We start from the raw sequence: 21,744 nt of genomic DNA, 5'->3' as shown, positions 1-21,744 counted from the left end.
TTTTTAAGGAGGCACCATATTGTTTTCCAAAGTGGTTATGCCATTTTACATTCCCACCAGCAGTGTGTAAGAGTTCCAATCTACCTGCAACCTTTCCAATATTTGTTATTTTCTGAGTGTTTGTTCATTTTTAATTAATGCCAGCGTTGTAGTAGAGAGACGGTATCTCACTGTAGTTTTTTTTTTTTATTTACTTTTATTAAGCTTCAAGTCAACGTTTACAAATCCAATCAGTCTGTCACATATAAGTTTACATATATCTCACTCCCTACTCCCACTTGCTCTCCCCCTCTTGAGCCAGCCCTTTCAGTCTTTTCTTTCGTGACAATTTTGCCAGCTTCTCTCTCTCTCTATCCTCCCATCCCCCCTCCAGACAAGAGTTGCCAACACAATCTCAAGTGTCCACCTGATATAATTAGCTCACTCTTCATCAGCGTCTCTCTCCCACCCGCTGACCAGTCCCTTTCATGTCTGATGAGTTGTCTTCGGGGATGGTTCCTGTCCTGTGCCAACAGAAGGTCTGAGGACCATGGCCGCCGGGATTCCTCTAGTCTCAGTCAGACCATTAAGTTTGGTCTTTTTATGAGAATTTGGGGTCTGCATCCCACTGATCTCCTGCTCCCTCAGGGGTCCTCTGCTGTGCTCCCTGTCAGGGCAGTCATCGATTGTGGCCGGGCACCGACTAGTTCTTCTGGTCTCAGGATGATGTAGGTCTCTGGTTCATGTGGCCCTTTCTGTCTCTTGGGCTCTTAGTTGTCGTGTGGCCTTGGTGTTCTTCATTTTCCTTTGCTCCAGGTGGGTTGAGACCAATTGGTGCATCTTAGATGGCCGCTTGTTAGCATTTAAGACCCCAGACGCCACATTTCAAAGTGGGATGCAGAATGATTTCATAATAGAATTATTTTGCCAATTGACTTAGAAGACCCCGCAAACCATGTTCCCCAAACCCCCGCGCTTGCTCCGCTGAGCTTTGAAGCATTCATTTTATCCAGGAAACTTCTTTGCTTTTGGTCCAGTCCAATTGAGCTGACCTTCCTTGTATTGAGTGTTGTCTTTCCCTTCACCTAAAGCAGTTCTTATCTACTGATTAATCAATAAAAAACCCTCTCCCACCCTCCCTCCCTCCCCCCCTCATAACCACAAAAGTATGTGTTCTTCTCAGGTTTACTATTACTCAAGATCTTCTAATAGTGGTCTTATACAATATTTGTCCTTTTGCCTCTGACTAATTTTGCTCAGCATAATGCCTTCCAGATTCCTCCATGTTATGAAATGTTTCACAGATTCGTCACTGTTCTTTATCAATGCGTAGTATTCCATTGTGTGAATATACCACAATTTATTTACCCATTCATCCATTGATGGACATCTTGGTTGCTTCCAACTTTTTGCTATTGTAAACAGAGCTGCAATAAACATGGGTGTGCATATATCTGTTTGTATGAAGGCTCTTGTATCTCTAGGGTATACTCCCAGGAGTGGGATTTCTGGGTTGTATGGTAGTTCTATTTCTAACAGTTTAAGATAACGCCAGATAGATTTCCAAAGTGGTTGTACCATTTTACATTCCCACCAGCAGTGTATAAGAGTTCCAATCTCTCCGCAGCCTCTCCAACATTTATTATTTTGTGTTTTTTGGATTAATGCCAGCCTTGCTGGTGTGAGATGGAATCTCATCGTAGTTTTAATTTGCATTTCTCTAATGGCTAATGATCGTGAGCATTTTCTCATGTATCTGTTGGCTGCCTGAATATCTTCTTTAGTGAAATGTGTGTTCATATCCTTTGCCCACTTTTTGATTGGGTTGTTTGTCTTTTTGTGGTTGAGTTTTGACAGAATCATGTAGATTTTAGAGATCAGGCGCTGGTCGGAGATGTCATAGCTGAAAATTCTTTCCCAGTCTGTAGGTGGTCTTTTTACTCTTTTGGTGAAGTCTTTAGATGAGCATAGGTGTTTGATTTTTAGGAGCTCCCAGTTATCGGGTTTCTCTTCATCATTTTTGGTAATGTTTTGTATTCTGTTTATGCCCTGTATTAGGGCTCCTAGGGTTGTCCCAATTTTTTCTTCCATGATCTTTATCGTTTTAGTCTTTATGTTTAGGTCTTTGATCCACTTGGAGTTAGTTTTTGTGCATGGTGTAAGGTATGGGTCCTGTTTCAGTTTTTTGCAAATGAATATCCAGTTATGCCAGCACCATTTGTTAAAAAGGCTTTCTTTTCCCCAATTAATTGACACTGGTCCTTTGTCAAATATCAGCTGCTCATACGTGGATGGATCTATGTCTGGGTTCTCAATTCTGTTCCATTGGTCTATGTGCCTGTTGTTGTACCAGTACCAGGCTGTTTTGACTACTGTAGCTGTATAATAGGTTCTGAAATCAGGTAAAGTGAGGCCTCCCACTTTCTTCTTCTTTTTCAGTAGTGCTTTGCTTATCCAGGGCTTCTTTCCCTTCCATATGAATTGGTGATTTGTTTCTCTATCCCCTTAAAATATGACATTGGACTTTGGATCGGAAGTGCGTTAAATGTGTAGATGGCTTTTGGTAGAATAGACTTTTTTACTATGTTAAGTCTTCCTATCCATGAGCAAGGTATGTTTTTCCACTTAAGTATGTCCTTTTGAATTTCTTGTAGTAGAGCTTTGTAGTTTTCTTTGTATAGGTCTTTTACATCCTTGGTAAGATTTATTCCTAAGTATCTTATCTTCTTGGGGGCTACTGTGAATGGTATTGATTTGGTTATTTCCTCTTCGGTGTTCTTTTTGTTGATGTAGAGGAATCCAAGTGATTTTTGTATGTTTATTTTATAACCTGAGTCTCTTCCAAACTCTTCTATTAGTTTCAGTAGTTTTCTGGAGGATTCCTTAGGGTTTTCTGTGTATATAATCATGTCATCTGCAAATAGTGATAACTTTACTTCTTCCTTGCCAATCCGGATACCTTTTATTTCTTTGTCTAGCCTAATTGCCCTGGCTAGGACTTCCAGCACGATGTTGAATAAGAGCGGTGATAAAGGGCATCCTTGTCTGGTTCCCGTTCTCAAGGGAAATGCTTTCAGGTTCTCTCCATTTAGAGTGATATTGGCTGTTGGCTTTGCATAGATGCCCTTTATTATGTTGAGGAATTTTCCTTCAATTCCTATTTTGGTAAGAGTTTTTATCATAAATGGGTGTTGGACTTTGTCAAATGCCTTTTCTGCATCAATTGATAAGATCATGTGGTTTTTGTCTTTTGTTTTATTTATGTGATGGATTACATTAATGGTTTTTCTGATATTAAACCAGCCTTGCATACCTGGTATAAATCCCACTTGATCAGGGTGAATTATTTTTTTGATGTGCTGTTGGATTCTATTGCCTAGAATTTTGTTGAGGATTTTTGCATCAATGTTCATGAGGGATATAGGTCTATAATTTTCTTTTTTTGTAATGTCTTTACCTGGTTTTGGTATCAGGGAGATGGTGGCTTCATAGAATGAGCTGGGTAGTATTCCGTCATTTTCTATGCTTTGGAATACCTTCAGAAGTAGTGGTGTTAACTCTTCTCTGAAACATTGGTAGAACTCTGCAGTGAAGCCGTCTGGGCCAGGGCTTTTTTTTGTTGGGAGTTTTTTGATTACCGTTTCAATCTCTTTTTTTGTTATGGGTCTATTTAGTTGTTCTACTTCTGAATGTGTTAGTTTAGGTAGGTAGTGTTTTTCCAGGAATTCATCCATTTCTTCTAGGTTTGCAAATTTGTTAGAGTACAATTTTTCATAATAATCTGAAATGATTCTTTTAATTTCATTTGGTTCTGTTGTGATGTGGTCCTTCTCGTTTCTTATTCGGGTTATTTGTTTCCTTTCCTGTATTTCTTTAGTCAGTCTAGCCAATGGTTTATCAATTTTGTTAATTTTTTCAAAGAACCAGCTTTTGGCTTTGTTAATTCTTTCAATTGTTTTTCTGTTCTCTAATTCATTTAGTTCAGCTCTAATTTGTATTATTTGCTTTCTTCTGGTGCCTGATGGATTCTTTTGTTGCTCAGTTTCTATTTGTTCAAGTTGTAGGGACAGTTCTCTGATTTTGGCTCTTTCTTCTTTTTGTATTTGTGCATTTATCGATATAAATTGGCCTCTGAGCACTGCTTTTGCTGTGTCCCAGAGGTTTTGATAGGAAGTATTTTCATTCTCGTTGCTTTCTAAGAATTTCCTTATTCCCTCCTTGATGTCTTCTTTAACCTAGTCTTTTTTCAGGAGGGTATTGTTCATTTTCCAAGTATTTGATTTCTTTTCCCTAGTTTTTCTGTTATTGATCTCTAGTTTTATTGCCTTGTGGTCTGAGAAGATGCTTTGTAATATTTCGATGTTTTGGACTCTGCAAAGGTTTGTTTTATGACCTAATATGTGGTCTATTCTAGAGAATGTTCCATGTGCGCTAGAAAAAAAAGTATATTTTGCAGCAGTTGGGTGGAGAGTTCTGTATAAGTCAATGAGGTCAAGTTGGTTGATTGTTGTAATTAGATCTTCCGTGTCTCTATTGAGCTTCTTACTGGATGTCCTGTCCTTCTCCGAAAGTGGTGTGTTGAAGTCTCCTACTATAAATGTGGAGGTGTCTATCTCACTTTTCAATTCTGTTAAAATTTGATTTATGTATCTTGCAGCCCTGTCATTGGGTGCGTAAATATTTAATATGGTTATGTCTTCCTGATCAATTGTCCCTTTTATCATTATATAGTGTCCTTCTTTATCCTTGTGGTGGATTTAAGTCTAAAGTCTATTTTGTCAGAAATTAATATTGCTACTCCTCTTCTTTTTTGCTTATTGTTTGCTTGATATATTTTTTTCCATCCTTCGAGTTTTAGTTTGTTTGTGTCTCTAAGTCTAAGGTGTGTCTCTTGTAGGCAGCATATAGATGGATCGTGTTTCTTTATCCACTCTGTGACTCTCTGTCTCTTTATTGGTGCATTTAGTCCATTTACATTCAGGGTAATTATAGATAAATAAGTTTTTAGTGCTGTCATTTTGATGCCTTTTTATGTGTGTCGTTGACAATTTCATTTTTCCACATACTTTTTTGTGCTGAGGCGTTTTTCTTAGTAAATTGTGAGATCCTCCTTTTCATAGTGTTTGACTTTATGCTAGTTGAGTCGTTACGTTTTTCTTGGCTTTTATCTTGAGTTATAGAGTTATTATACCTTTTTGGGGTTACCTTATTATTTACTCCTATTTTTCTAAGTAAAAACCTAACTTGTATTGTTCTATATCGCCTTGTATCACTCTCCATATGGCAGTTCAATGCCTCCTGTATTTAGTCCCTCTTTTTGATTATTGTGATCTTTTACGTATTGACTTCTATGATTCCCTGTTATGTGTATTTTTTTTTAATTAATCTTAATTTGTTTGTTTTTGTGATTTCCCTTTTTGAGCTGATATCAGGACGTTCTGTTTTGTGACCTTGTGTTGTGCTGATATCTGATATTATTGGTTCTCTGACCAAACAATATCCTTTAGTATTTCTTGTAGCTTTGGTTTGGTTTTTGCAAATTCTCTAAACTTGTGTTTATCTGTAAATATCTTAATTTCGCCTTCATATTTCAGAGAGAGTTTTGCTGGATATATGATCCTTGGCTGGCAGTTTTCTCCTTCAGTGTTCTGTATATGTCGTCCCATTCCCTTCTTGCCTGCATGGTTTCTGCTGAGTAGTCAGAACATATTCTTATTGATTCTCCCTTGAAGGAAACCTTTCTTTTCTCCCTGGCTGCTTTTAAAATTTTCTGTTTATCTTTGGTTTTGGTGAGTTTGATGATAATATGTCTTGGTGTTTTTCTTTTTGGATCAATCTTAAACGGGGTTCGATGAGCATCTTGGATAGATATCCTTTCGTCTTTCATGATGTCAGGGAAGTTTTCTGTCAGGAGTTCTTCAACTATTTTCTCTGTGTTTTCTGTCCTCTCTCCCTGTTCTGGGACTCCAATCACACGCAAGTTATCCTTCTTGATAGAGTCCCACATGATTCTTAGGGTTTCTTCATTTTTTTAAATTCTTTTATCTGATTTTTTTTCAGCTATGTTGGTGTTGATTCCCTGGTCCTCCAGATGTCCCAGTCTGCATTCTAATTGCTCGAGTCTGCTCCTCTGACTTCCTAGTGCGTTGTCTAATTCTGTAATTTTATTGTTAATCTTTTGGATTTCTACATGCTGTCTCTCTATGGATTCTTGCAACTTATTAATTTTTCCACTATGTTCTTCAATAATCTTTTTGAGTTCTTCAACACTTTTATCAGTGTGTTCCTTGGCTTTTTCTGCAGTTTGCCTGATTTCATTTGTGATGTCTTGAAGCATTCTGTAAATTAGTTTTTTATATTCTGTATCTGATAATTCCAGGATTGTATCTTCATTTGGGAAAGATTTTGATTCTTTTGTTTGGGGGGTTGGAGAACCTGCCATGGTCTGCTTCTTTAAGTGGTTTGATATGGATTGTTGTCTCCGAGCCATCACTGGGAAACTAGTTTTTCCAGAAAATCCGCTAAAAAAAAATGCAGTCAGATCCCTATCAGAGTTCTCCCTCTGGCTCAGGCTATTCGGATGTTAATGAAGCCGCCTGGGGAGGGTGGAGGAGGGAACAGAGAGATAGGAGAGTAGCACCTCAGAATATAGCCAGAGTTGCTTGTCTTGCTTGGAATGACTATTATATCTGAGATTCCTGCGGGGCGCATCGCCTATGTGTGCTGGCTGTGTGGAGATTGCCCCCGGGGGGTCTGGCCCGCTGGAGTCAAGGTCAGATCCTCCGCTTTCAGCCCCACGCCCAGCGTCAAGGCTCCCCTACTGAGACGGTGCACTCTCAACTCCAAAATCAGTCGCTGCCTCCCGGGGACTTCTCGTCCCTCCAGCCGCGTTGCCGTGCCGCCTCCGCTAACCAGTTGGGCCGCCTCCCGGGGTTAGTTCAGGTGGGTGGAGCAGGTCCTCGTGCTTGTGCCGTGACCGAGTGTCCCGGCTGGGATGCTGTTCTCCCCGCTCCAATACCAGTCGCTGCCTCCCAGGGACTTCTCCTACTGTTTGCTTCCCACGCCGCCCGCGCGACCCAACTGGGCCCCCTCCCGGGGTTAGTTCAGGGGGGTGGAGCAGCTCTCCGTGTTTATGCCGTACCTGCGTGCAGTCCAAATCCCAGCGAGACGGTTCCCCGGCTGGGACGCTGCTCTCCCCGTTCCAAGTCCAGTCACTGCCTCCCAGGGACTTCTTCTACCGGGTGCGTCCCACGCCGCCCGCGGAACCGGCTGGTCCCCCTCCTGGGGTTAGCTCGGGTGGGTGGAGCAGCTCTCTGTGCTTGTGCCGTACCTGACTGGTACGCTGGCTCCAGGCTCTGAAAACAATCGCTGCTTCCCCGTATTAGTTCGTTCTCCGTCTCTAAATCTGTGTTTGTTGTTCAGGGTTCGTAGATTGTTATGTGTGTGATCGATTCACTTGTTTTTCTGTGTCTTTGTTGTAAGAGGGATCCGAGGTAGCGTCTGCCTTGTCCGCCATCTTCTCACTGTAGTTTTTATCTGTATTTCTCTAATGGCTAATGATTGTGAGCATTTCCTCATGTGTCTGTTAGCCCCCCAAATGTCTTCGTTGGTGGAGTGTCTGTTTGCCTATTTCTGAATTGGATTAGTAGTCTTTTTGTTGTTGAGGTGTTGAAGTATTTCTTAGATTTGAGAGATTAGGCCCTTGTCAGATATGTCATAGCCAACATTTTTTTCCCAGTTTGTAGGTGCTCTTTTTGCTCTTTTGGTAAAGTCTTTTGATGAGCATAAGTGTTTAATTTTTAGGAACCCCCAGTTATCTAGTTTATCTTCTGGTGTTTGCACATTGTTAACTATGGAATGAGTTTCATTCATGACGTGTATTATGGCACCTAGCACTGTCCCTAATTTTTCCTCTAGGATCTTTATCTTTTCAGGTTTTGTATTTAGATCTTTGATCCACTGTGAGTTAGTTTTTGTGTATGGTGTGAGGTATGGATCTTGTTTCGTTTTTTTTACAGATGAACATCCAGTTATGTTAGCACCATTTATTAAAGAGACTGTCTTTTCCCCATTTAACAGGCTTTGGCCCTTTGTCAAATATCAGCTGCTCAAAGATGGCTGGATTTGCATCTGATTTCTCAATTCTGTTCCACTGGTCTGTGTGTCTGTTGTTGTACCAGTACCAGGCTGTTTTGACTAGTGTGACCAGGCTGTTTTGACTACCGTGGCTATGTAATAGGTTCTAAGATCAGGACATCATACATGAAGAAAGGAAGAGGTCATTAAAAAGACAGGAAAGAAATAAAAGACTAAAATGGATGTCAGAGGAGACTCTGAAACTTGCTCTTGAACATAGAGTAGCTAAAGTGAATGGAAGAAATGATGAAGTGAAAGAGCCAAAAAGAAAATTTCAAAGGGCAGCTCAAGAACACAAAATAAAATATTATAATGAAATGTGCAAAGACCTGAAGTTGGAACACCAAAAGGGAAGAATACACTCAGCGTTTCTTAAGCTGAAAGAGCTGAAGAAAAAATTCAAGCCTCGAGTTGCAATTTTGAAAGATTCTATGGAGCTCTGGTGGTGCAGTGGTTAAGAGCTATGGCTGCTAACCAAAAGTCAGCAGTTCAAACCCACCAGCCACTCCTGGGAAACCCTATGGGGCAATTCTACTATGTCCCATAGGGTCACTATGAGTCAGAATAGACTCGACAGCAATGGATGGACAAAATACTAAATGATGCAGGAAGCATCAAAAGAAGATGGAAGGAATACACAGAGTCACTTTATCAGAAAGTATTGCTTGACACTCAACTATTTCAGGAGGCAGCATATGATCAAGAACCAATGGTACTGAAGGAAGAAGTTCAAGCTGCACTGAAGGCATTGGTGAAAAACAAGGCTCCAGGAACTGACGAAATACCAATTGAGATATTTCAACAAACAGACGCAGTGCTGGAAGTGCTCACTTGCTTATGCCAAGAAATTTGGAAGACAGTTACCTGGCCAACCAACTGGAAGAGATCCATATTTGTGCCCATTCCAAAGAGAGGTGATCCAACAGAATACAGAAATTATCGAACGATATCATTAATATCATGTGCAAGTAAAATTTTGCTGAAGAACATTCAAAAGCAGTTGCGGTAGTACATCAACAGGGAACTGCCAGAAATTCCAGCCGGATTCAGAAAAAGACATGGATCAAGGGGTATTATTGCTGATGTCAGCTGAACCATGGCTGAAAGCAGAGAATACCAGAAAAATGTTTACCTGTGTTTTATTGACTATGCAAAGGCATTCGATTGTGTGGATCATAACAAATTATGGATAACATTGTCAGAAATTGGAATTCCAGCACTTAATTGTGCTCATGAGGAACCTGTATATAGACCAAGAGGCTGTCATCAAACAGAGCAAGGGGATACTGCCTGGTTTAAAATCAAGAAAGGTGTGTGTCAGAGTTGCATCCTTTCACCATACTTATTCAATCTGTATGCTGAGCAAATAATCCAAGAAGCTGGACTATATGAAGAAGAATGTGGCATAAGGATTGGTGGACATCTCATTAACAATCTTCGATATGCAGATGACACAATCTTGCTTGTTGAAAGCAAAGAGGACTTGACGTACTTACTGATGAAGATCAAAGACTACAGTCTTCAGCATGGATTACACCTCAACATAAAGAAAACAAAAATCCTCACAATTGGACCAAAAAGGAACATTGTGATAAATGAAGGAAAGATTGACGTAGTCAAGGATTTCATTTTACTTGGATCCACAGTCAATACCCATGCAAGCGGCAGTAAAGAAATATTGTATTGTATTGGGCAAATCTGCTGCAAAAGGCCTCTTTAAAATGTTAAAAAGCAAAGGTGTCACTTTGAAGACTACGGTGCACCTGACCCGAGTCATGATATTTTCATATGCATGGGAAAGCTAGACAATGAATAAGGAAGACTGAAAAAGAATTGATGCTTTTGAATTACGGTGTTGGCAAAGAATACTGAATATACCATGGACCTCAAGAAGAATGAACAAGTCTATCTTGAAAGAAATACAGCCAGAGTGGTCCCTGGAAATGAGGCTGGCAAGACTTCATCTAGTGTATTTTGAACATGTTATCAGGAGGGATCAGTCTCTGGAAAAGGACATTGTGCTTGGTAAAGTAGATGGTCAGTGAAAAAGAGAAAGACTCTCAATGAGATGGATTGACACAGTAGCTGCAACAATGGGCTTAAACATAACAATGATTGTGAGGGTGGCGCAGGACTGGGCACGGTTTTGATCTGGTCACTATGAGTCAGAACACACACAATGGCACCTAACAACAACAACAAGATCGGGTAGTGTGAGGCCTCCCATTTTGTTCTTCTTCTTCAATAATGCTTTACTTATCCAGGGCCTCTTCACTTTCCATATAAAGAATGGTGTTGGAATTTGGATCAGGATTGCATTGTATCTGTAGATTGTTTTGGTAGTACTGGTATTTTCACAATGTTGAGTCTTTCTATCCATAAGCATGGTATGTTTTTCCACTTATGTAGGCCCCTTTTGGTTTCTTGCAGTTGCGTTCTTTGTTTTTGTACTGTAGATGAAGGCTTACAGAGCAAACTAGCTTCTTATTAAACAATTAATACACATATTGTTTTGTGACATTGGTTGCCAACCCCACAACATGTCAACATTCTTCTCTTCTCAATCTTAGGCTCCTCATTACCAAGTTTCCTGGCCCCTTTGGCCTTCTCTTCCTTGCCCCTGGGCTGATGTACCCATTTAGTCTCATTTTGTTTTATGGGCCTGTCTAATCTTTGGCTGAAGGGTGAACCTCAGGAGTGACTTCATTACTGAGCCATAAGGATGTCCAGGGGTCATACTCTCTGGGTTTCTTCAGTTTCTGTCATACCAATAAGTCTGGTCTCTTTTTTGTTTGTTGGTTGGTTTGTTTTTTTGCGTTAGTAGGAATCTTTTAATGCTAACTAAAACCAAAACTGTTGCTGTCAAGTCGATTCCAACTCTTAGCAACCCTATGGAACAGAGTAGAACTGCCTCATAGAGTTTCCAAGGAGCACCTGGTGGAGTCAAACTGCCACCAGGGTTTCCTTTTAATGTTAAGTGATCCTTAAATCTAAATAGTGGGTGATGAGTAGTAGGGAGAATATGTATATTGCAGTAGCATTTTGTGGTTTTCCTAGTATAGGTCTTACATCTCTGGTTAGATTTATTCCTAAGTATTTCATCTTCTTGGGGGCTATTGTAAATGGTATTGATTTGTAGTTTTCCTTTTCAAAATTCTCTTTGTTGATATAGAGGAATCCAACTGATTTTGGTACATTAATCTTGAATCCTGCTACTTTGTAGAAATCTTCTATTAGTTCCAGTAGCTTTCTTGTGGATTCTTTAGGATTTTATATGTATAAGATCATATCATCTGCTAATAGGGATAGTTTTACCTCTCTCTTACCAATTTGGATGCAGTTTATTTCTTTTTCTTGCTTTATTGCTCTAGCTAGGACTTCTAGCATGATGCTGAATAAGAGTGGTGATAAAGGGCATACTTGTCTCGTTCTTTTTCTCAGAGGGAATGCTTTCAGTCTCTCACCATTGAGAATGATTTTGGCTGTTGGTTTTGTATAAATATCCTTTATTATGGCTAAACTCTTAATAGAAGTATAAATTGGTATAAGTTTCCTAAAGAGGCATTTCACAACATGCATCAAGAACATTAAAAGTATTCAAACCCTTGTAGGAATTTACATAAAAGAAATAATCAGGAAAAAAAAGTCAGATATATGCAAAGACTTATTTATAAGGATGCTCATCCTAGCATATTATCAAGATTTGAAAAAAAATCTTACCTAGCACCCTAAACAAGATTTAAAAAAATAATCCAAATGTTCAACTAAAGGCAATTTTTCTGATAATTATTCTGTTCCTCCATGACCTTGCAGCTGTGGGACTCCATGGCACAACATTGCTTTATTTGGTGGGTAGGACTCCATCAGTTTGAGATTGCATATGTAGAGTGACCAAGATTAAGATAATGGATGAAAGTCTTTAATACGGTTCTTTTGAAGATGGATCACTTACCATGCTCCCATCCCATCTTTTCCTTGTACAATTTTCTTGGCACATTCAATTGTCTTCTTTAAATCTGGATTCAGTAGAGCTGTGAAGAAAATAAAGTGGAACAATACCATGCCACCATGTGACATCTAAGTTACAGAGTGATGTCAGGGAAGGTAGCAGGTGCTGACACCTAGGAAAGCTCCCACATGTTTCCAAGAATAAATCTATATCTATATTTTTCTTAGACCACACCAGGAGGTAACAGGATGTGGTCATCTTTTACTAAATCCATTGCTTTTTTTTTTTTTCTTATAATTCTTACAATCTTTTTTTCATTATAGATATAGAAAAATATATATCCCTCTATAGATATCTATATAATACTTATTCTGTGCTAGGCACTATGAGAAACAGTGGAGATATAAATGACAAACATGATAAACCAGTTCCTGCCCTCACAGAGCCTGCAGCCTGGAAGAGGGTAGAGTCATAACCATTGCCATTGTGTTGATTCCTACTCACAGTGACCCTGTAGGACAGGGTAGAACTGCCTTATAGGGTTTCCAAGGCTGTAATCTTTACAGATGCAGATCACCACATCTTTTTTCCATGGTGCAGCTGGTGGCTTTGAACTGCCAATCTTTCCGTTAGCAGCGAGCACTTAACCACTGCACCACCAGGGCTCCTTGGTAGAGTTGTAGGCAATTATAATACAAGGGATACCTGGAATGATAGGAATGCAGCATGATGTGGCAGCCCTGTGTAGGGGCATCTAATTCAGACTTGAAGGGTCAGGTTGGTGTCAATGGGCCAAGTGACATCTAAGGAATAGATAAGGAAAGGGAGTTGAGGAAGTCACAGGAGGAAAACTGTTCCAGGCTAAGGGAACAGCATGTGAGAGGGCCCGGCGGTACCAGTGAGGAAACCCTATGAGGCAGTTCTTCACCATTCCTCTTCCATTCCCTTGCACTTGGAACTACACTTTCTCCTTATTTATCAACTATCTCTTTATTTGACATTTTGCATTTATGACAATAGTAAAAAACTACTACCTGACTAATTTGCACATTAATGATATATGTCTGGCAGTAATGAACACCAAGGCGCAAGGCAAAAGTAACACTAAAGGTGATGATTAAGGATATGTGTCAACTTGGCTGGGCCATAATTCTCAGCAGTTTGGCAGTTACATAATGATGTAATTTGGCAGTTATGTAATGGTATAGTCATCCTCCATTTTGTGATCTGATGTGATCACCCTCCATTTTCACATAATGCCATTTTGCATAATGACCTGGTCTTTGGAACCTAACCATATTGAAGTGAAGGGAGGGAGTATTGCAATGCCCTCCTTCTTGTCTACACTACAGTCTCTGTCTTCTCTAATCTAGTGTGATGGCTTTTCCTTAAAACATCACTTCAGTGTCCCCTAGTTGCCTGTAAAACAGAACACCAAATCCTTAGCTTAGCCCAGTTTTGCCCCAGCATGCCTTTTCACTTCTACAACCTTAGTTCCCATTGCTTTCCTCCATGAAGCCATCATTCAAGACATGTCAAGAGGTGGGAGACAAAAGCTGTGCCCACCCCAAAGGTAGCACTCCACCCATGATACCCACAGCTTGGGGATCATATGCAATTCCTCCTCTGCAATTTTGTTCATGCTTATCCCCCAAACCGGGTCTGCTCATTCAAACAGTATAGTCATTCAAAATCTGTCACTGACCACCTAGCCCACTGTCCCCTCTCCCTTCTTCTGAATTCTTTTTAGGCCACTTTGATTCAGTACTTATCTATTATTTACATACATACATACATCCTAGTCTCCATTATCTTGCAAACAATTTGAATGAAGGAAAGCTGCATCCATCAAGCACCAGGCAGTAGCAGGTACTGTGCTCAGCACTTTACATACACTGTTGCATGGAAAACTCATAAAAGCCTTATGAAGTAGGTACTATATCCATTTAACAGTTATAAAAACTGAGGCTCAAATCACACAGCTAGTAAAGGTTAGAGCCAAGATTCAGTCTGGCCTCAAACCTGTGGTCTTTCTGCTCCCTCAGCCTACTGGACAGGGGAAGGCATTTTTACACAAGTAACACACACCTTCTATGTTTGTTTGCCAACCTCATCCTCCACCCACAAGTATTTTCTTAAGCATCTTTATGTCCATTTTTTAACACGTTGCTGTAAAAAAAAAAAAAATAGTATATTGTGCTTACAGAAATACCTCACAGGGCAAGGTACAGTTGGCAAACAAATGTAGAAGGTACGCATTATTTGGGTAAAAAAGTGGTTTATGATACCACTGTACTTCCCACAGTACTTAGTACAGGATCTGACACCTCTTGCTCACTTAACAGAGTCTAGCCCTTTTCGTCATGGTGCTTTGCTTCCTTGTGAATTCTATTGCTTGTAGTTACAAATTTTCAGGGAAGACTGTTTTCCTTCTCTACTTAGAATGTCTTCACTCTCTGGATTTTCTAGTTCATCCCTTTCACTGTAGCTTTTGAGGGGTCTCGGCTTTCTGTGGAAGTCTCCAATAAATCTCCCCATCTTGCTCAGGCCCTCCCTGTCTACACAGTGACAATTAAACCTGTGCATTAGGCTACAAGTATCATCTGATGCTCTCAGGACCATTACTGGCTTCAGGCCTCACTTGCTCCTCTTTTTAGCCTCTAGGGGTTTCTCTTCCTTGCCAGGTACTTTCAAAGATGGCAACGTGACAGCATCTGTTGCCCTTGAAGAAGGAAGTGGTGGCCAAGTATGGGTGAAATCAGGCCCGCCAGAACCCTCTGCTCCCACAGTTCAGGCTCAGATGGGTTTGGGTGACTGCAGCCTCCTCCCTGCCTCCTCTCAACATCCCAACACCATCTCTGCCCGTTTGGATGTGGGTTTCTATCGCTCCATTCCCAAGTTATCATGCCTGACTCACTGCAGCCATTTCTCTCTGTCTATCCTGGCAGTGGTGCAAACAGTTAAGCTCTCAACTATTATCCACAGGTACCTCAGAAGACATGCCTGGTGATCTGCTTCTGAAAGGTCACAGTCTTGAAATCCCTATGGAGTAGTTTACTCTGCACACATGGGGTCACCATGAGTTGGAATCAATCCGATGGTAACTAACAACAACAATCCTGGAAATACCGTGCTCAGGCCTCTCAGGGTTGTACCTTGGATGTGGTTCAGCCCAGATCCTACCATCCCCTCCTCCTTCCCCCTCCAAACTTATAGTTACACTCCAGCCTTTGGAAAGGCAGATCTCTGAGCACAACGCCACAGCCCCCAGTTTCCCAACATGGAACAGAGGGAAGGGACCTACCAGAGCATGACACGTGGCAGCGGTTCTTGCCGTGGTCACACCAGTCATTGTTCCGGATCTGGAAGAGGCCATAGCCAGTGTAGTCACCACGCAAGTTGTCATAGACAGCTGAGGGGTTGAACTTGCTCTCAAAGTAAGCCAGGCACACCCCTGAGATGGAACAGGAAGTTCGAGGCTCTAAGGAAAGTTGGAGTTGGGGATGTCTGGGGAGGGGGTGGAGGGAAAGGTGAGGAAAGAAGGAGAGTGGAAGGGCCCCACTCACAGTTTTCAAGGCTGTAGCCATCAAAGTCACTCAGGCCTCCTTCCTGGAGCTTCTTAGCCACCCTGCAGCGCCCTAAGACCCGAGCGTCACTTGGCACCACCAGGTAACTGAGGAGGGAGAGAACCACAGATGCTTTCATCTTCTCAAGGCTCCTCACAGCTGAGGGCATGAGTGGTCAGGTAAGCAGACGGAGTCACAGATAATTCCTACAAGATCACAGGGTCACCGGGTCCTCTGAAGGAAAAGAAGAGGATGAGGTGAGGCATGTGGAATTCAGTGTGTTCAGAAAAATGGTAGTACTGCCTGGCTTGACCATGATACTTCTCATCCTAATTCTTTTCCTGGTGTTGCTGCAAACCTGGGACTCCTGAGACGACTCCTCTCCTCCTCTTCTTGACCTCCTGTTCCCTAAGAACATCGTTCTCATGAAGGTCTACCTCCTTTCTAACAAAACTCAATGGCCTTTTCTTGGTTTGTCTCTCATTCACTTCTCTTTGACATTAGCTATAGATGCTCAATTCTTCTCTTCCCCTCTATTGTGAAGGTATTACTTGTTCATCAGGTACACATGGGAAAACAGAAGAGAAAAATTCTGCCATGGTCCCACCACTGAAGCACACCCACTACTGTCATATTGATTTCCCACCTCAGGCTTTTATCCTGGAATATATTCAACTTGTAGTCTTACTCCCAAATTTTCTACAAGCCAAACTCCACTGAGCTTTTTCCTTGCTGTTCACACAAGGAAACAAACTCAGGTCCAGTCCAGATATACCACTTACTAGGTGGACAACAACCAACAAGTCACTTAGCCTCACAATTGCTCAGTTTCCTCATCTGTGAAATGGGGATAATTCATGGGGTGCTTCAGAAGACTAACTGAGATTCTGCATGTAGAGACTAGAGTCCATCCACTGCAGGGCAGGTGGTAAGTCCTCACTAATGTTAGTCCTTCTATCTTCTACTATATATAACAATTGTTCTTAATGACTGCCTTATATCCCATTGAGTGGTGTATTGAACCAATATCCTTCTCCTGGGCATTTATACTGTTTTCAATTTTTACTAATTTAAGTGATAAACATCATGGCACATCTTTGATTATTTCTTTAAAACAAACTCTAGGAATGGAACCACCACAGCAAGTATTAAAAAACATGAATATTATGGATCCTCTCAATTCATATTGTCAGTCTGCTTTCTAAAAGGTTGACAATAATCTAACATCCCATGGGCACTGGGTAAAAGTGCCCCTCCCAGGGACACTGGCTTGTCACCAATTAGTTTTATCGTTTTTAATCTTTGCTATTTTGGTAGATTATAAAAGACTAATTATACCTCTTGAATACACTGTGCTGGACTTCCCCCACCTCACCAGTGCTCCTCCGCTGCTTCCTTCCTTCATGAGGCCCTCTTTCCCTGGACCAGCCACTTCGGCCATTTATCCATCTGGCCTCACTCTTTTGGAGAGCACATGCTGTGGTTCCAACTCTAGGGGATTCTGCAGCTCCAGCTTCACCCCTGCCATCCCACTTCCCTTCAGCCCAGTGGACACTTCCCCACATGGCTCCCACCAGTTTGCAAGCACAACGTGCCCACCGGATTCCCAGGCCCTGGGCTGGAGGCCAGGTGATTTGGCAGTTGGCCACCAATCTCCTCAACCTGTGGTTCTTAGACAAGTGTCTGAGCTTCCAATTTCCTGATGTGTTAATTTTAAGTCACTGACATCGTGGGGTTGTTCAAGAATAAACTGTACTAATGTTTTTTTTAATGTGTTTGAGCGCCTCTGTGGAATCTGAAGTGCATAAGTGTAAAAGGTTGTAATTCTTCATTTCTGTTAGTATTCTCACTGCTACTCTGAGCATAGAGCTGGGAGAAGAGAGACACTCACATTTCCTCATAGCTTTTTTCTTTTTTTTCTCCATGCTGAGCAAAGTAAAAAGAAAACCAAACTAGTTGCCATGGAGTTGACTCTGATTCACGGCAACTCCATGTGTACTAGGTGGTTGATGAATCCTCACACCCTTGAGCAAAGATTCTATTCTCCCTATTTATCAGATAAGGGAAATTTTAGATTCAGGGAGGTTAATTGAGTTTGCCACCACCCATCTGTCAGTTTGTCGTACTGTGGTGGCTTATGTGCAGCTATGATCCTGGAAGCTACGCTACTGGTATTTCAAATACTAGCAGGGTCACCCATGGTGCACAGGTTTCAGCAGAGCTTCCAGACTAAGACAGACTAGAAGGAAAGGCCTGTTGATCTATTTCTGAAAATTAGTCAATGAAAATACTATGGATCACAACAGAATATTATCCCATATAGCACTTGAAGATGAGCCCCTTAGGTTGCAAGGTACTGAAAATACACAGTGGCCACAACAATGGACTCAAGCATACCAACAATCACGAAGATGGTAGAAGACCGGGCAACATTTCCTTTTGTTAACATGGGGTCGCCGTGGGTTGGAGCCAACTGTGACAACAACTAACAACCACAATAATTAAGTTTAAGCCTCACATCTGGTAAGACATGGAACTGGTATCTAGACTAAACCCTTTCCACACATCCACAAAACCCAGGAACTGTCTAACTCACCTGGATTCCTCATCTTCTTTAGCCAACCCGTCACAACAGCCTCTGAATCCTCCTTTTGAACAGACACTTGAGTTTATCCTTCATCTTCATTTCTGCTGCCACCACCTGCCCCCTCATTACCCCAAGCATGAGTCTGTTCAACCTCCTGGTCCCCATCTCTCCAGACCAGCTCCTTCAGGTGGCATTTTCTACCATGATTGAGGAATGCCCCCAAAGCATATTCAACATGTCACTTTGTGAACACTGCAAATCCTTGTTCCCTACCACAGCAAACCCACACTTGGTTTTCTAAGCTCTCCGTAATCTGGCCTTACCCTTCCCAGCCCCAGACAGGTAGATCTGGTTTAGTTAACTCCAGATTCTCACAAAGGTCCCTGTTGCGGATTGAATTGTGTCCTCCCCAAAATATGCGTCAACTTGTCTAGGCCATGATTTCCAGTATTGTGCAGGTGTCCTCCATTTTGAGATTTGATGTAATTTTCTAATGTGTTGTAAATCGGTATCTCTGCCTGTGGTTAATGAGGCAAGTTTATGTTAAAGAGGATTAGGGTGGGATACAACACCCTAACTCAGGTCACAGCCTGACCCAACGTAAGGGGAGTTTCCCTTGGGGTGTGGCCTGCATCACTTTTTATCTTGCAAGAGATAAAAGGAGAAAGAAGCAAACAGAGAGATGGGGAACTCATGCCACCAAGAAAGAAAAGCCTGGAGCAGAGTGCATCCTTTAGAGTCTGGGTCCCTGTGCTGACAATCTCCTGAACCAGGGGAAGATTGATGACAAGGACCTTTCCCCACAGCCAACAGAGAGAGAAAGCCTTCCCCTGGAGCTGGCACTCTGAATTCAGACTTCTAGCCTCCTAGACTGTGAGAGAATAAATTTTTATTTGTTAAAGCCATCTACTTGTGGTATTTCTGTTATAGCAGCACTAGACAACTAAGCCAGTCCCTCACTGTGCCTCTCTGCACCACCCAATGCCGCTCCACCAGCACCCAGTCACCTACCAATTCTCACCTTGGTACCTTCACACACAGTCCTCCCTCATCCAAGGCCCCTACTGTGCCTTTCCCCACCCTAATGCCATTCCATCTTCAGGATGCTATTTCCCCAGATGCTACTGCCTTGGAGCCTGATGCAATTCTCCACGAATCTTCCCCCCTGACTCTCTACTGCCCTCACAGTCAATTCCATGACTCCTAGCAGGTGATCGTCCTGTTTTATGCTATTTCCAATGTCCCATTCTCCAGACAACAATGTGCAATTGGAAATTACAACACATCTTCTCCTGGCAGGCCCCACAGCCTCTAATACTCCTTCAATTGACCTATTAATTGTAACTCCCTGTTTGTTGCCATTCACAAGTATATGTGTATTCCTTGGCCTATGTTCACCTACACCAGGGGTTGAGAAACACTTGGCACTATTGACATTTTGGGTCAGATAATCTTTGCCCTTGGGAGCTGTCTTGTACATTGTAGATTATTTAGGAGCATTCTTGGCCTCTACCCATTAGATGTCAGTAGCACTTCCCCCACCCCCAACTTGTGGTAACCCAAAATATCTCCAGACATTGCCAAATGTCCCCTGGGGAACAAAATCATTCCCTGTCAAGAACCACTGTCCTATATTAAACAGAGCCCTGGTGGCACAGTGGTTAAGTGTTTGGCTGCTAACTAAAAGGTTGGCAGTTCAAATCCACCAGATGCTTGGAAGCTCTTTGGGGAAATTCTACTCTGATAGAGTCGCTGTGAGTCAGAATCGACTCAACAGCAACAGGTTTGGTTTTTAATGTACATGTATATATATGCATGATGCAGTGGTTTTCAACTGTCAAAGGAAAGCACCAGGGAACCAAAAGGTCGGCAGTTCATATCTACCAGCCTCTCCTTGGAAACTCTGTACGGCAGTTCTACTCTGTCCTATAGGGTCGCTGTGAGTCAGAATTGACTCAATGGCAATGGACTTGGTTTTTTATGTGCGTAATATATATATATAGGTATATACATATGTTGCAATGACTAATTTTCAGCTGTTAAACAAAAGGTCAGCAGTTCGAATCCACTAGGCACTCCTTGGAAACCCTATGGGGCAGTTGTACGCTGTCCTATAGAGTTGCTATGAGTCAGGATCGACTCAACGACAACGGGGTTTGGTTTTGGTTTTCGTTATGTTTGTATATGCAAATATATACGTAAATTCATGAATTAAGAGAATTGCACTTTCAATTATTTGTTTAAAATCTCAAGCTGCAGAATTACAGACATGACCATGACACCAAATACAGTGTCTATGGGAGCCTAGGGAGTCCCTGGGTGGTGAAAATGGTTAACACGCTAGGCTGCTAACCAAAAGGTTGGAAGTTTGAGTCCACCCAGAGGCTCCTTGAAAAGAAGGCCTGTCAACCCACTTCTGAAAAACCAGCCATTGAAAATCCTATAGAGCACACTTCTGCTATGACACACATGGAGTCTTCACGAGTCACACTGACTCAATGGCAACTGGTAATGGTAATGAGAGCCTAAAGTTTGAGAGCTCAGAATTGGGAATCAGATTGCCTGGATCCAAATCACAGCTTTACCCCTGAGTAGCTGTGTCATCTTAGGCAAGTTACTCAACCTCTCTGTGCCTCAGTTTCCTCATCTATAACAGAGATTAAAATAGTGCTTACCGAATTGTGTTGATTTGCAGATTAAACTAGTTAAATATGCAAAGCTCTTAGAATCATGACTGGCACATGATGGGTGCTATAACATTGTGAGTTATAATTACAGGGTATGACACCCAGGGCAAGCACTGTGGAAGTAATGAACAAGAGCAATCTGAGGTGATTCTAAAGAGAACAATGCGTGCAGCTGGCCTGCCTGGGATAGAAGAATATAAGCAGCGAGCTGAAAGGCACAGTGGTGGGTAAGTCAGGAGACCAAGATGAGGGTGGAGGCTGGGAGCTGGGTGACCTATGTAGCCAGCAGGAATAGCAGGTGGTGTGGATTGGCAGCCAGGTAATTCTGGATGCATTCCAGCCTCCACAATCCCTTTGCCATAGGGTTTGATGGGTCCGTGATACTAGAAACAGAAGCCCACCCTCCAGCTTTTACGCCTTGGTGTCTACACTCCTTCCCTGATCTGCCTGCATCCATTCCTTCCACCATCCTCTCCAGGAAGCCCCTCTTCCCTCTTAGGTCCCTTGTGGACAGTCAGTTTTCTCAGCTCTGGTTGTACCCTGCATCCTTAGCTTAATAACTTATTTTCAATGAGTATAGGAAATAATTCATTTTTTAATTTCCCAACAGAGGAAAAAACATTTTCAGGCAATGTCTGCTCCCTGGAAGGCAGGACCCACCTCAACTCATAAAAGGCATCCTTGAGTCCTCTCTCCTTCCCTCTACTCCAGCAGCCAATTCATTGGGAGTGCCTGCCCTCTGATCCTTCAAAGCATATCCACCTCTCACCATCTCCTCTGCACCTTCCTGGTCAGACCACAATCATCTTTTACTTGGACTTCTCTAGACGTTTCTTAACT

The 21,744-nt window shown here is 41.9% G+C and overlaps 1 protein-coding gene across 5 annotated transcripts in view; it reads right to left on the bottom strand.

Annotated features, from left to right (window-relative positions):
- Positions 1-21,744, bottom strand: part of LYZL4 (lysozyme like 4) — a 140,858-nt gene that overhangs the window by 15,305 nt on the left and 103,809 nt on the right. For 3 of the 5 annotated variants that reach the window (XM_064274748.1, XM_064274749.1, XM_064274750.1), the window contains 3 exons: positions 15,631-15,864; positions 15,369-15,518; positions 12,068-12,146 (listed from right to left, as the gene is read on the bottom strand). In XM_064274748.1, the coding sequence (XP_064130818.1) occupies positions 12,068-12,146; positions 15,369-15,518; positions 15,631-15,799 (398 nt within the window). In that variant the 5' untranslated portion in view covers positions 15,800-15,864. Of the gene's footprint in view, positions 1-6,413; positions 12,147-12,769; positions 12,868-15,368; positions 15,519-15,630; positions 15,865-21,744 lie in introns of those variants that run through there. The other 2 variants (XR_010319033.1, XM_064274747.1) reach the window with 2 other exon arrangements.

Source organism: Loxodonta africana, chromosome 22 (genome assembly GCF_030014295.1).
Source record: "Loxodonta africana isolate mLoxAfr1 chromosome 22, mLoxAfr1.hap2, whole genome shotgun sequence".
Taxonomy (NCBI): Eukaryota; Metazoa; Chordata; class Mammalia; order Proboscidea; family Elephantidae; genus Loxodonta; species Loxodonta africana.
This window is presented reverse-complemented; position numbering and strand designations above follow the sequence as displayed.